We start from the raw sequence: 14,471 nt of genomic DNA, 5'->3' as shown, positions 1-14,471 counted from the left end.
ACCCTAATAGCTCTCATAGAGAAAAATAAATATTTTTTTATTGATGAATGGTGATTTTGAAGTTTTGAATCCTCCAACCAAGGTATGACTCAATTTATGAATTTTTTGTTCGTTTGATTTCAATTTTTTAGAGTTTAGAAGATGAGTATTTTGATTTTAATTTTTTTTCAATCAATCCCGTATAGTTTGTTTATCTTTCCGCAACAGCAAATTGCTGCAGTCACTCAACAAAAAGAAAGAAAGAAAGTGTTTCAATTAATATTAGAAGCCATGTTGAAATCGATTGATTGAAGGAGGAGTCCCTGTGTAGCTCCTGCTCCAATTCAATGCTTCTTCCTGATTCACGTGCAGCGATCCGTCACTACCACCACTACCACTACCACCACCACCACCTTCTCTCTCATCTTTTCCATCTTTTGCGCCGATTTTCTTTTTTCTGTAACTGCTTGCAACTATGTGAAACCCCCCAATCATTAAAAAAAAAAACAACTTCGATAAGACACAACCTAATCACCTCAAACCCTACCTAATTTATTGATTAACCAAAAAATCACCATGAATAGATTTTAAGCTTATCAATTTATTCAAACTTCCAATCTCCTTTCATATATGGCCTTTTATCGAATTAAAAAATAAAAAGGGGGGAACTTGAAGAGAAAAACAAAACCAGAACAATGCACTCGTTGATTGATAATGCGAAGGGAGAGATGGTGATACATGATTTTTGTCAACATTTATAGAAGTGTTAGTCTTGTTGTCAACCATGGCTGAATTCACACCCCAATTTTCAGTATTCATTTCCAGACGGTGTAAAGATAGAGTTAAAAAACAAATGGGTGTAAAGAAAAATCCACATATTGAATTGGGTTTATGGGGGTATAATAGGTAATAAATTTGGGTTTAAAGAGATATTAATAGTTTAGTTAAAAATCCAATGGGTGCAAAGAGTAAGTTGGGTATAGAAATAGGTTACATGGGTTTAAATAAAATTTCCCAACCTTTAATAGGATATATTTTTGCCATTTAATATTATGGTCTAGTGGCATTCCTCTTCACTTGTAAGTGAGAGACTTTAGATTCAATTCTTGCCAAAAGCGAATTTGAGCTACATTATTGCTTGCCCACTATGAGGCTATGCCCACCGGCTCCCCCTTAGTGTAGATAATATCGTTTATTAAAAAAAAAGTATTAACCATAACATACCAATTATGGGACATGATATATGATTTTTTTTTTTTAATAAACGATATTATCTACACTAAAAGGAGGGGGGTTAGCCTTACAATGAGCTAGTAATAATGCAGTTCAAATTTACCTTTGGCAAGAATCGAACCTATGACCTCTCACTCACAAATGAAGAGGAATATCATTAGACCATAGTATTAAGTGACATATGATATAAATGCACATATGTACATGATATATGACATGAACACACATATATAATTGACATTACGTATCACTAATTTGTTACATTAATACCCCAATTTTGGTAAGTATTAGTATACTACTAATTTTGGTACGTCATTTCAGCCTTGATTGCAACCTTCATTTTCAAACGAAGGATCACACAATTTCAATTTTACTTACAAAAAAAAAAAAACACACCGACATCAATTATTGTTTTATGTTTTTTACAAACAATACAATAATTTACACTACGAAAGAGAATTTAACACAGAATCTTAGATGTAGGAGCGAATCCCTTAACCAATCAGTTGGCTAGTATCAGTGGCTTTCAATTATTTAAAGAAGAAAAGGAAGTAAACTAACCATAGAAAGATTATGAGGACAGAAAATAGCAAGCACTTACGAATCTCTGATATCTTCTGAGTCATTCTTGACCAGAGAAAACTTGTGGCCACCGTCTGATGAAACGACCAGCAAAACTTGCATGCTAAATAGCCACCAATTCACTCTCTCTCTATTACACCGACATATCAGTCTCTCTCTCTCTCTCAGTCTCTCTCAGTTTCACTCTCTCTCTCTCTCTCTCTCTCTCTCTCTACAATGGCCATGACTACCTTAACCAAGATGTTCAACAGCCATATCTCACAGAAACAGAGCACCCAGGATCACAAGTACCCATGGTGGTTTTCACCAGAAACAGGAATTTACTGCAGTAAACACCCAGAAATTACCCTCCCCACAGACCCTTTTCTGGATGTTGTCACCTTCATCTTCTCACACCAGCACACTGGGGTTTCACCTGCCCTCATTGATTCCTCATCTGGGTCCTCACTTTCTTACCCCCAGCTCTACTCTTGTGTCAAATCATTTGCCTCCGGCCTCCGGCAAATGGGGATTTCACAAGGTGACGTTGTTCTGCTCCTTTTGCCGAATTCCATTTACTATCCCATTGTTTTCTTGGGAGTTTTGTACGCTGGTGCAATCGTCACGACGATGAATCCTCTTAGCAGTGTGGGGGAAATCAAGAAACAGGTTGGTGATTCAAAAGCGCGTCGTGCTTTTACTGGACTTGAATATGTTGGTAAACTACAGGCATTGGGTGTTCCTGCAGTTTTGGTTCCAGACAATGCAGCTTTGGATTCGAAGGAGGAGGCTTTTTCGGTTTTTTATAAGCTTGTTAATGGTAATGTTGGTTTGGCTCCAAGACCAGTGATTAGGCAGCAAGACACCGCGGCGATAATGTACTCTTCCGGGACTACTGGTGCGAGCAAAGGTGTTGTGATCACACACAGGAATTTCATAGCTGCAGTGGAGCTTTTCGTGAGGTTTGAGGCTTCACAATACGAGGGTTCGAGTTTGAGCAATGTGTACTTGAATGTTCTGCCGTTGTTTCATATTTACGGGTTGGTGCTTTTCGGGATGGGGTTGCTTTCTTTAGGATCAAGAATTGTTGTGATGAAGAAATTTGATGTCAATGAGGTGGTGAAAGCAATTGAGAAGTACAAAGTTACACACTTTCCGGTTGTTCCGCCGATTTTAACGGCATTGACAGCTAAAGCTAAGGATGGTTTGGTCAAACAAAGCCTCAAGAGTGTGAAGCAGGTTTCATCCGGAGCAGCCCTTTTGAGCGCGAAATCGATAGAGGACTTTGTTCGCACTCTTCCTCATGTCGATTTGATTCAGGGTTATGGAATGACTGAGACCACGGCAGTAGGAACTCGCGGTTTCAACACCGAAAGCCTTAAAAAACCCTTTTCACTGGGGCTTTTAGCTCCAAACATGCAGGCCAAAGTGGTGGATTGGAAAACAGGATCCCCTCTGCCTCCCACAAGCAGCGGTGAGCTGTGGCTGCGCGGGCCAGGGATCGTGAATGGATACTTGAACAATGCCGAGGCAACAATGTCGACAATTGATGAAGAGGGTTGGCTGCACACAGGGGACATTGTGTACTTTGACGAACACGGATACCTAAACCTACAAGACCGGCTTAAAGACGTGATCAAATACAAGGGGTTTCAGATTGCACCGGCGGATTTAGAAGCCGTGCTGATCAACCATCCTGAGATACTAGATGTTGCAGTGGCAGGTGTGCTGGATGAGGAAAGTGGAGAGATACCAGTGGCATTTGTGGTGAGGAAGCACGGAAGTCGAGTTTCGGGGGAGAACGTGATGGATTTTGTGGCTGCACAAGTTGCTCCATACAAGAAGGTAAGGAAGGTGGTTTTTACAGATTCAATTCCAAAGTCTGCAGCTGGGAAGATCCTGAGAAGGGAGCTTAGGAAGGTCCTGACCTCTAAACTGTAAGACTAGCTAGTTCATTTGTTTCCTTTCCCCCGGTGCTCCGTACGAAACACCACCTTCTTCTTCGTTTCCCATTTTCCATGCTTTTCTGCAACCCCCGATTCAATTGGGCCTGTTGGGAATAAATTCTTCGAAATGGTCCAATCAAATTAAGCCCTATTTTCCCCCAAATCTGATAAATCATAAGTTTGTTGTACTTGTGGTTCGTTTGGGAATAAATTGTTCGAAATGTTCCAATCAAATAAAGCCCTATTGAGTTTATAGTTCTTGTACTTGGATTTCTTTTTTTTTTTCTTTTTTTTTTTTATAAATATTACGTATAATTGAATAATACGGAAAATAAATGGTTAAGGTTCAAAATATAAGATCTAAGTATTTGTGAAAAGCAAATCTCAATGATAGCTAAAATACTCGTAGAATTAAATAATACATAGCATTAAAACCAAAATTTTAATTTTGTTTAATATATTTTCAGTTGTATCGAATTTGATCATTGTAGTTTTCCAGTTGTTGCAATATGAAAATATCCGTAACGTAGTTGTTTGTAATGCGAAATTATCACGTGTGTTCCCCAGTGAGTGTAAATTTGACATATATCATAAAGTCATTCGAATGAGTTATCAAAACTTGTGTAATAGACTGTAGCGGATCTAGCCATATTTATAATCTAAGGAAATTATATTAAACAGACTGCAGTGGACGTAGCCCTATATATTCTTATGTTTATTTTACTACAGTTGTTGATTATATTCATTATGTTAATCTTACGTTAATCTTACGGTACGTGAACATCAATCCACTATATATTCTTATGTTTATTTTACTACAGTTGTTGATTATTCAATATGTTAATCTTACGTTAACCGTACGAAATTTGAGCATCAATCCACACCCGTTTGAGTTTGACCCGCAAATTTTGGGCGGTAACGATAGTATTTTCTGACACCGTCTCTTCTTTCAAGTGTGGAGGATCCTCCGGATCAATTTTGTTCCGGAAAGGGAGGATCAACAAAATCCAAACCGTTTGAGATTAGATCTTACGGCAAAAAAAAATTTCTTTACTTTTCACGCACAACACTCACATCCCTAAATTCGCGCACATGTTCACCACTCAGCAGTCACCCACCTCCATGACTGCCGTCATCCAACCCCCATCCCCTCCTCCTCCTCCTCTCATTGCCTGCACCCTTTCCCCTCTGGTTTCATGGCCAGACGATTAAATTTAGTGTCCATAATTAATGGGTCCGTTGGCTGTGGAGGCAAACCTCCAAAGATTATCTTAGTCCCCTTCCAAGTGATTGAGATGTACAAAATTTTCAGGTTCAGTCGAGGCGTAGAAACAGCCGATTTGTATTACCCAATGAAAAAGAACCACGGTGTCCATAGTCTTCTCACCATCGCTCCCTTCCTGATACGTGGAATTTGTTGGAACATTTTTGTTCTTGATGAGGATGGTGAGATTGGATAAAAATTAGAAGATTTGTATGTTCTTCTGATTTAAAGTCCAATTCACTTTCTTTCTGTTTGAATCCCATAAACAATATAACTCTTTTTTCCATAAACTAAAATGGAGAAAACCCAATAAATTGCTGCAACTCAGATGAGGAAATAAGCAGAAAATTTGGGTAGAGAGGGGCGGCAGCCATGGCAGGCAGTGGGAGTGAAGGGTGGGGCTTTGCCGTTGAAGTGCTTGGCTGCTGGGTTTTTTTTCATTTGGGTCCATCAAGGAGAATTTTTTAAAAGCAGTTTCATCGTGTCTAAGGTTTATCAACTATTTAATCCCGTCAATGAATAGTAACTGCTCTTAATAAACAGTAATTACATTTTATATCTTCATTCCTACACTAAATAGTTATGGTAATTAGTAATAAACTATTAGTATTTTATTTATTTATAAAATAATACAAAATAATTTTTATTTTATTTTTCCTATTCCTTTTCCTTTTCATTTTTTTCCAGAACACTCTTCATTTTCGTTGTTTTCCGAAACACTTTTCCTTTTTCTTTTCCTTTTCCTTTTCCTATTCCCCCCCCCCTCTCTCTCTCTCTCTCTTGATGCAACCCTTTTCCCTCATTTCTGAAACCTCTCTCTTTCTCTTTAGAGGTGTATTCAATTGAGATTTTGAGGAATTTGAATTCTTTTAATGAATTTAAGGGTATTCAATCAGGATTTTAAATGATTCTCTGAAATTCAATGTGTATTCAATCAAGATTTTAAGATAGTTTATTAAAATCCTTAAAAATCTAGGTGTATTCAATTAGAATTTTAAGGAAGTTTATAACATTCCAGGTGTATTCAATTAGAATTAGAATTTAGAGAATTTGGAAAAGTTGAGGAATTGAGGAAATTGGAGAGATTTAGACTATTTAGTAGTGTATTTTAAGCATCTACAAATCTCACATTTCCCATGAGATTTCAAGAGAATTGAATCAAAATTTTGCATAGAATCTCTACAAATCAGTTAAACTCCGTAAAAATCCATTAAAATCTCTCAAATTCCCAATTGAATACATCCTCCTTAGTCTTTCTCATTCTCTTTCTACAGCTGCGAGAGCTCTCATCCTTCCTCTTCTTCGAAACCAAAGCAAATCAAACTAACAAACTCTGAAATCTCAATCCCTTGGATGAGAGGAACTCGAATATATCCTTGCTTGCATCATCAGAGCACCATTTGGGTGATCCACCATTGAAGCAGAAAGCTTCAAGCTTCCATTGCTCAAACCCAAATGAGGTTATTACCCTACTTCAATTGCTTGAGTTATTCTCTAGTTTTTTATGTGTTTTGAGTTGAAACCCTTGGGTTTAGTCTCTACCATTTGTTTGTGGGTGTATCATTAGCCTTGGTGACGAACTCCAACGAGAGCTGTTGAGTTCAAAGCCTACTGGGTTTTCATTTTTTTTTTATTAATATTTTATATTTTTGTTAATTTTATATTATGGCTGACATCATCCTGACGTCAGCCCACATCACATTCCCTTCGTGTCGGGCCCTTCCCTCGGGCCTGCTCAAGCTCACTCGCCAGCACATGCTGGGCTTCATCACTCGGGCCACATGGCCTTGTTCCTGCGCCTGTCCCTCAGGCTGGAGCACATGGTGGAACTGCCCTAATAAAAAAATTAGCAGAGAGCACACACTTTGTGTATGTGAACAATTTCTCTTAATAAGTGCATATTTTTTTTTAATATTACATAATTATTGTTTTGTCCTCTTTATATAAATATTGTGTATCAAAAGTGAGGGTAAAATTGAAAAAATAACTATATGATTGTTATTTTCTCAAAAAGAAAAAAAAAGAGTAAAATAGGAAAAATAGGGATATGATTGTCATTTTGTCAAAATGTACAAAATTACTATTTTACCCTCCTTTTGTCAATAGTGTGTATCAAAAGTAAGGGCAAAATAGGAAAAAAGGAGATGAACAATGCACAAAAAATACTATTTTGCCCTCCTTTTGTCAATAGTATAGAATAGATTACTCTAGTTTTTACTATTACAATTTATATATTTGTAGATGAACAAAGCACGAAAAATAATATGATTTGAGATTCTTGTATCCAACATTTGTGATTATCTTAATATTGAAACTCTTAGGCCATCTTCAATCGAGAGCCAAGGGGCTTATTATATTTTTTTATTTTTTTTACAAAAATTCATCTTCAATGGTGGGCTAAATAAAATCTTGTCAAAGATTTCGAGCTAAAGGGTTGCTAGGCTGGCCATATGCAGCTTAAGGATTGAGAATATTAACGAAATAATATTAACGAAATATTAACGAAATAACAATGGTGTAACGATTGAAGATTGAGAATATAGAGATTTAAGTGTCGACGAGTAAAGCACAACTTTGCCCTTTCGTGTCCCAAACATTTCGATTATTTGAGCAATTTACAAAATGAGTCCAGTTTTGAAAAATCACATTATAAGAGTTCTAATACTGACCTTTTTTATTTTTATTGAAGGATCGGGGAATCGAATTGGACTGTGATTTCACAAGACGAATGTTGTTTAACGAATAACGAGTTCAAAATTTAATCTTAAGCATGTGGACTTGTTTGTTCAGCGATTAAAATGTTTTTCATATCTTAATATTAGGATAATCATGTATCATACTTTGTTATCATGAGAAAAACTTTGGAAAATAATGTATAAACAATCAAAAAACCAATGTAACAATTGGAAAATATCAAAGGGCGTTGCCCATCAGAATACCTAAACCAATGTTTAGCAATAAAGAAATGAGAAATGGGAGAAGATAAGGCTATCTCCAACCGAAGGCTGGCCAAATGGTTCGTTTTAGCCCTCTGGCCCTCCAAGAAATTAATATTTTAATGAACAATACAGGGTCATATTCCTTACCATCTCCAACTGAGGGCCAAAGGGCCATATGACTCGTTTTAGCCCTGTTACAAAAAACCGTCTCCAACCGAAAGCCAAAGGGTTATAGTATGGAATGTGAAGAATTGAAATAAAATGAGGTAAGATACTCTGAAATAGTGAGAAAATGTGAGAAATGGTGTAGGAAAAAATTAGAAATTAAAAAAAGAAAAAAGAAAAAAAAGTCCAAAACAAAAAACAAAAAGTTGTTGGTCATAAAAACAAAAAGTAGGCTAGGACTTGTCACATCCCGGCCCATGCCCCCACCACATCCCGGGCTCGACTCCACCGTAACACGATATTGTCCGCTTTGGGCCCCTACCACACCCTCACGGTTTTGTGTCTGGGAACTCACATGAGAACTTCTCAGTAGGTCACCCATCCTAGTAATGCTCTTACCTGAACTCATTTAACTTCGGAGTTCCGATGGAACCCGAATCCAGTGAGTTCCCAAAAGGCCTCATGCTAAGTAGAGATGAGAATATACAAATAAGGCTTAAAGGATCTACTCCCCTGATCGATGTGGGATGTGACAGGGACCATAAAAAATAAAAAATAAAATAAAAAAAACTAAGCCCTAAACCCTAAAGTGGGCTGGGCAATGGAAAAGAACAAAAAAAAAAAAAAAAAAAAGTTGGGCTGATAGAAAAGAACAAAAAAAAAATAAAGAATTGAAATTGGGCAAGCCAGTGGGCAGCTGGTTGGCTGAAAGTGGTCAGCTGGTTGGCTATTTGGCCATTTCAAACTCTGAGAGGCTCATGAGCCCTCTGGCCTATCTCTCAGTTAGAGATGGTTTTTGAGCTATTTTCATTAGTATTCTGTTAAATAAACTCACATAACTATCACATGAAAGGACTAACTTTGTCATTTCAATTCAAATTACATCGTATGCCATGACCATCTAGTATAACTTAAAGTTTTATCACGAGAGCTTATGTAGCTGGTCAAAGCACAAAACCAAACATGAGGTGAAAACCTTGGGATTCAAAATGTCTTCTAGTTTAAAGAGTGTATTTATGTGTTTATTGATTAGATTTCTTTTTCATATTAGCATACAAGTGTTAGGTCAGATAGTCATAATAGTGTTTATACTTTTCGATTCAACCTTGATCTTCCGATTAGAATAGACTTTGTATAATTCCTATATGTTTTGTTGAGTTATTTCTCGTATTATCAATTGGTTTTATAATAGAACATCAATTCATTCTTGAAATTAGAATAGGTTGTGAAGCCCAACGATCACACATGCTCATTAGTCAGTTCATTTGTATTTTCCACAAGCTAGACTTGAAAATTCATGTATCTGACTTTAATAAAAGAAAGAACCTTAGGTATGCTTATAAGTAAATTAAACTATTTTTTCTATTGCTAATTATTTATATAATGGAAGCGTAACTTCCTTCCCTTTCTATATCCTAATTATGATAATCATCTGCCAAAGTTAAGTACCATCATTTGTCAATTGTCATGAGAAAAAGATTTTGACAGTTACAATTATAAACAATGAGTGTCGTTGTTGGCCATTGAAATGTCTAAACTGTAAACCAATGTGCGTAATATAAAATAAATAAATGTGAAAACGACATGAAAACATGTGCGTTTTTTTTGTTGGGCCGGAAAAAACGTGTTAAACTTGATGTTTGCCGAAAGCTTTAACATTTCCATGGGCTTTTCTTGTTGCTTGTCGCATCCTTAATGTGAAATTGTAGCTCCGTTTCTAAAAGCATTTATACTTATGCACCATAGTGTGAGTTTCATTTCTTTCGATTTTTTTTCTTTCGATTTAACAATTAATTGTTTGGTGAGTCTGTTTGACTGTAGGACATTCCGGGTTCGATATTCCGAACTAATGAGTCTGTTTGATTGTGATCACGAGCAAGTGAAATTTCTCATAACTTCTCTGTGCTAGGAAAAAGTGGATAATCGTGATGCCACTAGTTGTCCCCTTTGGGCACATGGAAATCGAGTTCCAAGCGCTAACCACATGTGTGTACGCGTGAAATATATTCTACTTAGCTAGACCATGTGGCACCATGTTGCAATAACCGATTGAGCTTACGGTCTAATCCAGCGAGACCATGTGGCACCATGTGTCAAAACTCAATTACGTGTGAATTGGGGGCACATCCACCTCAGCAATGGCTGCAACTTATATGTTTTTAGAATATTCACAACAGACAGATTACCGACCTTCATTTAAAAATGAATGACAAAGAGTTTCTACTTTATAGAATACAATGGGTGGGGGCTTACAACCTTTATTTTTTCAATTACATTCTATAGAATAGTTGATGCGCACCTGCTGAACAAGGATTTGGATCTTACTTGGAGTTTCTTTATAAGAATTTTAGGCATCTTTACATCATATTCTTTTACTATACATTGTGCGGTTAGAAATTATTTTAAATTTTTTATCCAAAATTAAACACAAATAGTACCTAATAATATCTGACCGCACGACATACGATGAACGGATAGGATATAAGGATCTACAAGATCCTCACAAAAAGAATTCGGAGAGGATCCTCACTCGCCGAACAAGGCTCCTTTCAAGTCAAACGGAAGTACCAGTTTCCATGTATATTGATTTACTGAATCATTCTCACCCCCGCCCTCCCTCGTTTGATTATCATTAGATTAGTTAAAATTTCAAGATTCGTGTTTGAAAACGATTAAACCGAATTAATCTATTGGTGATCAATGGGAACGATATTACATATCCTAAGGAGAAGGGGTTGGACTTAGCCTCAATGGGCTAGCAATAATGCTGTTCAAATTTGCCTTTGGCGAGAATTGAATCTAAGACCTCTTACTTACAAGTGGAGATGAATACACTAGACTATAATACTAAGTGACATAATTTTCCCCCTTTTTCTTTAGTCTTGTTGTCTGTCAACCTTGTAGGACTATTCAGAAGCATAATTTTCCTTCTGATATACAGAAAACTAAATGGTTTTCAAATAAAATGAAAGTAATTATCTACATATATTTCAAAAAAGAAAAAAAATAGTGTAGCTAAAAAGTGTAAGAATGGTTACCTCGCATAGGGCTGGGTATGGTTTTTTGCCAAAACCGAAATTGAACCAAAGTTTTGGTTCGGTTCAATTTTTTTGGGTTTTTTCTTGGTTCGGTTTTTTTTTTTTTTTTTTTTTTGGTTCGATTTTGGTTTGGTTTCGGATATTTTGTTTTCCTCCAAAAAGTGAAAAAAAATTGAAATATGAAATTTTAACATCTCCAACACAATCATAACATAAGAATTCCAACTAGAATCAAAGACAATGAAAATAAACATTTAAAGTTCAACTAGAATAACCAATCAAGTCTTCCAAAGTCCAAACTTAAAATAAACATCAAAGTTTTAAGTCTTCAAAAAGTCCAAATTTAAAATAAACATCACACAAGTCAAATAAACCTTCATGGTTTCATCATTTCATGTCTTGCACAAATAAAATCTTCAAGTCCTCAAGCTCAAGCTCAATGCTTAGGTGGCCTAGGAGGCAACATAGCACCTTTCTTTGAACTTCCGCTTGCCATTTCTACATACAAATAAAAAAAGAAAGAACATGATGTAAACCAAGCATGCAACATAGTATCTAATTAAATAGTCTAACAAAACCAAATGCAATAAGTAAGATTACCTTTATCAACTTCTTCACAAAATTCAATCTTCTCAATGGTTGGCTCATGATGTATGCAACATGAATTGACCTAAGCCAATTTTGTGTACATATCAAAGCCTCCACCATTTTTGGACTCAAAGAACTACGATATAGATCAATTATTCATCCACTTGTGCTAAAGGAGGATTCCGAAGCAATGGTTGATACGGGAATAGCTAAAATCTCTTTTGCAACTCGTGCCAAAATAGGATACTTAGAAAGCCCATTCACCCTCCACCAATTCAAGAGTTTACCTCTTCTTCCCCTTCATTAGGATCCGAAAGATACCTATCCAAATCATTATGCACAATATGGGCTCTCTTTGCTCTTTTCATTTCACCTTTCTCTTTCAATTTTCTTTCAATCTCTGTCATGCTTGATAAAGGATCTCCACTTGTAGTTGCCAATTGATAACTACCATCACTACTTGTGCTTTGTTGTGTATAAAAAGACAACTTTTCATAAATCTTGTAAAGATCAAGCAACAAATTTTTCACCGCATTGGTGGCAATTTCAACTTTTTCCTCGTCCTCACCAAATAGTATCTCATAATAATCAACCACCTTCTCCAATTTATAGCAAGGATCAAGCACAAGTGCAACAAAAACATATTGATTCATATCCTCAATTGAACCCTAATATTTGTCATATTTTTCTTGCATCAACATGGAGATCATAGACAAAAGTTCATTATCTTTGTTTTAATGGATGAGACTTTTGATCTTAAACAAATCACCAAAAGTAGTATGAATTGGTGGAGTATTAGAACAACATACTTTTAAATTGACTTCATAAAAAGGTCTAAATAAGGATGCAAATATTCCCACCTCACTCCAATCATCCGTCAAAGGTAGCCCCTCCTTTATATTATCATGATTGTCTTTAATAAAGTAAGGAAGGTAATAACCATCATCTACTTTCAAACTATCAAAAGCCATCCAGAAACTTCAAAGCCAATTCTAACATTAAAAATGTGGAATTGCACCTAGTAGGGACATCTAAAATCACTCAGATTTGTAAACTAATAAGCAGTTTAAACTATTATTGCCTCTGCCTCTTACCCAAAACACAGATTTTTGTTTTTCCTTTTTTGAGTTTTTTCTTTTACCAAGTAAGAGATGGGAAATAGCATAACCAAAATGAAAGGAGTTCTTAGAATCGAAAGCAGCCATAAGACCAAAATGAAAAAAGTAGCCATAAGACCATCATTTAGAATTTTAGCATACCCTAAATTTAACACATAACCAAACTGAAAGGAGTTCTTAGAGTCAAAAGCCAAAATTTAACACCCAACCCTAATTCTTATGCAATCCTCCTCCCTCTTCCATTGTGGGTCGACACCCAAAGCCGCTCTTCAATAACCCTAATTTCCCCAACACCCCCAATTTCTCCAATAACCCACATTGACACTCCCCACTATTTCCATGGACTCGGAAATGAGCCTTACACTTTCTCAAGAAAACCCTAGAATGAAACAAGTTCTTAGAATCAAAAGCAGCCATAAGACCAAAATGAAAAAAGTAGCCATAAGACCGTCATTTAGAATTTTAGCATACCCTAAATTTAACACATAACTAAACTGAAAGGAGTTCTCAAAGTCAAAAGCCAAAATTTAACCCCCAACCCTAATTCTTATGCAATCCTCATCCCCCTTCCATTGTGGGTCGACACCCAAAGCCGCTCTTCAATAACCCTAATTTCCCCAACACCCCCAATTTCTCCAATAACCCACATTGACACTCCCCACTATTTCCATGGACTCGGAAATGAGCCTTACACTTTCTTGAGAAAACCCTAGAGTGAAAGCTACAGATCCAAATCCAGCATACCCAAAACAAATTGCAGAACCAAAATTTCTCACAAATTAATCAACCCTCAACTAATAGCTCATCAATGAAGTTACCCCAACCAAATCCAGCATACCCAAAACAAATTGCAAAACCCATGAAATTAAAATTAAAATCTGCAAAACGCATCAAATTGAAAACAAAATATGTAGAACATGATAGAAATTACCATGAGACTAACCTTGCAAAGGAAGGAAGTCGTGGGTCAAGACTAGAAATGGCGAGAGGAAGTCGCGAGTCACGGGTCAAGGGGGTGAGAAACTGAGAGTGAGATGGCAACACTTGCAAATTGGCGACGGCGAGATGTGAAGGAAAGGCCAAAAGGGTCCAGAGTACAGAGCAGCGGTGGAGCTAGGAAGGAGAGGCCGAGAGGGTCCAAAGTACAGAGAAGAAGGATAAGGGAAAGGGAAGGGAATCATGATCGATCTATTTAGGGTTTCAGACTGAAGAACGACCAATACTTGACTAAACGAGGCCGTTCAAGGAGAAAAATATATTAATTTATAATTAAATATATGTTTGGACCCAAAATTACACCATTGGCCCGTGCAATCAAGGCCGTTGAGTAATCATAGCTCCACACCGTTGGATAAAAGTGAAGATAATTTTGTTATTGTTAAGGGGTAACATTATGATTTTTATCATAATTATCTTTTAATAATGATTTATCTTGGCATTTTGTTATGAAAATAATATATCTCCAAGCTAGGAAACAGGCAGCACAATTCAAGACATTCAAGTTGATGTGAATCTGGCAATGCCATATGGAATGATACGACTGCAATTTACAAGGCACGGCATCATATGATGAAGCATACAAGACCTGGAGTTCAAATGGGACTGTATTAGGTTGTTATGAAGGAACACAAAAACTTTTT

At 36.5% G+C, this 14,471-nt stretch overlaps 1 protein-coding gene across 1 annotated transcript; it reads left to right on the top strand.

The window, feature by feature from the left end:
• Window positions 1–1,909: 1,909 nt before the first annotated feature.
• On the top strand, window positions 1,910–3,974 carry LOC103928538 (4-coumarate--CoA ligase-like 6). Its single transcript, XM_009337593.3, has one exon. The coding sequence runs from the start codon at window positions 2,011–2,013 to the stop codon at window positions 3,712–3,714; it is 1,704 nt and encodes a 567-aa protein (XP_009335868.2). The 5' UTR covers window positions 1,910–2,010; the 3' UTR covers window positions 3,715–3,974.
• The last annotated feature ends 10,497 nt before the right edge of the window (window positions 3,975–14,471 follow it).

Source organism: the organism of the source record quoted next, unplaced genomic scaffold, assembly GCF_019419815.1.
Source record: "Pyrus x bretschneideri cultivar Hongxiangsu unplaced genomic scaffold, Pyrus_bretschneideri_v1 Contig9, whole genome shotgun sequence".
Classification (NCBI taxonomy): Eukaryota; Viridiplantae; Streptophyta; class Magnoliopsida; order Rosales; family Rosaceae; genus Pyrus; species Pyrus x bretschneideri.
This window is presented reverse-complemented; position numbering and strand designations above follow the sequence as displayed.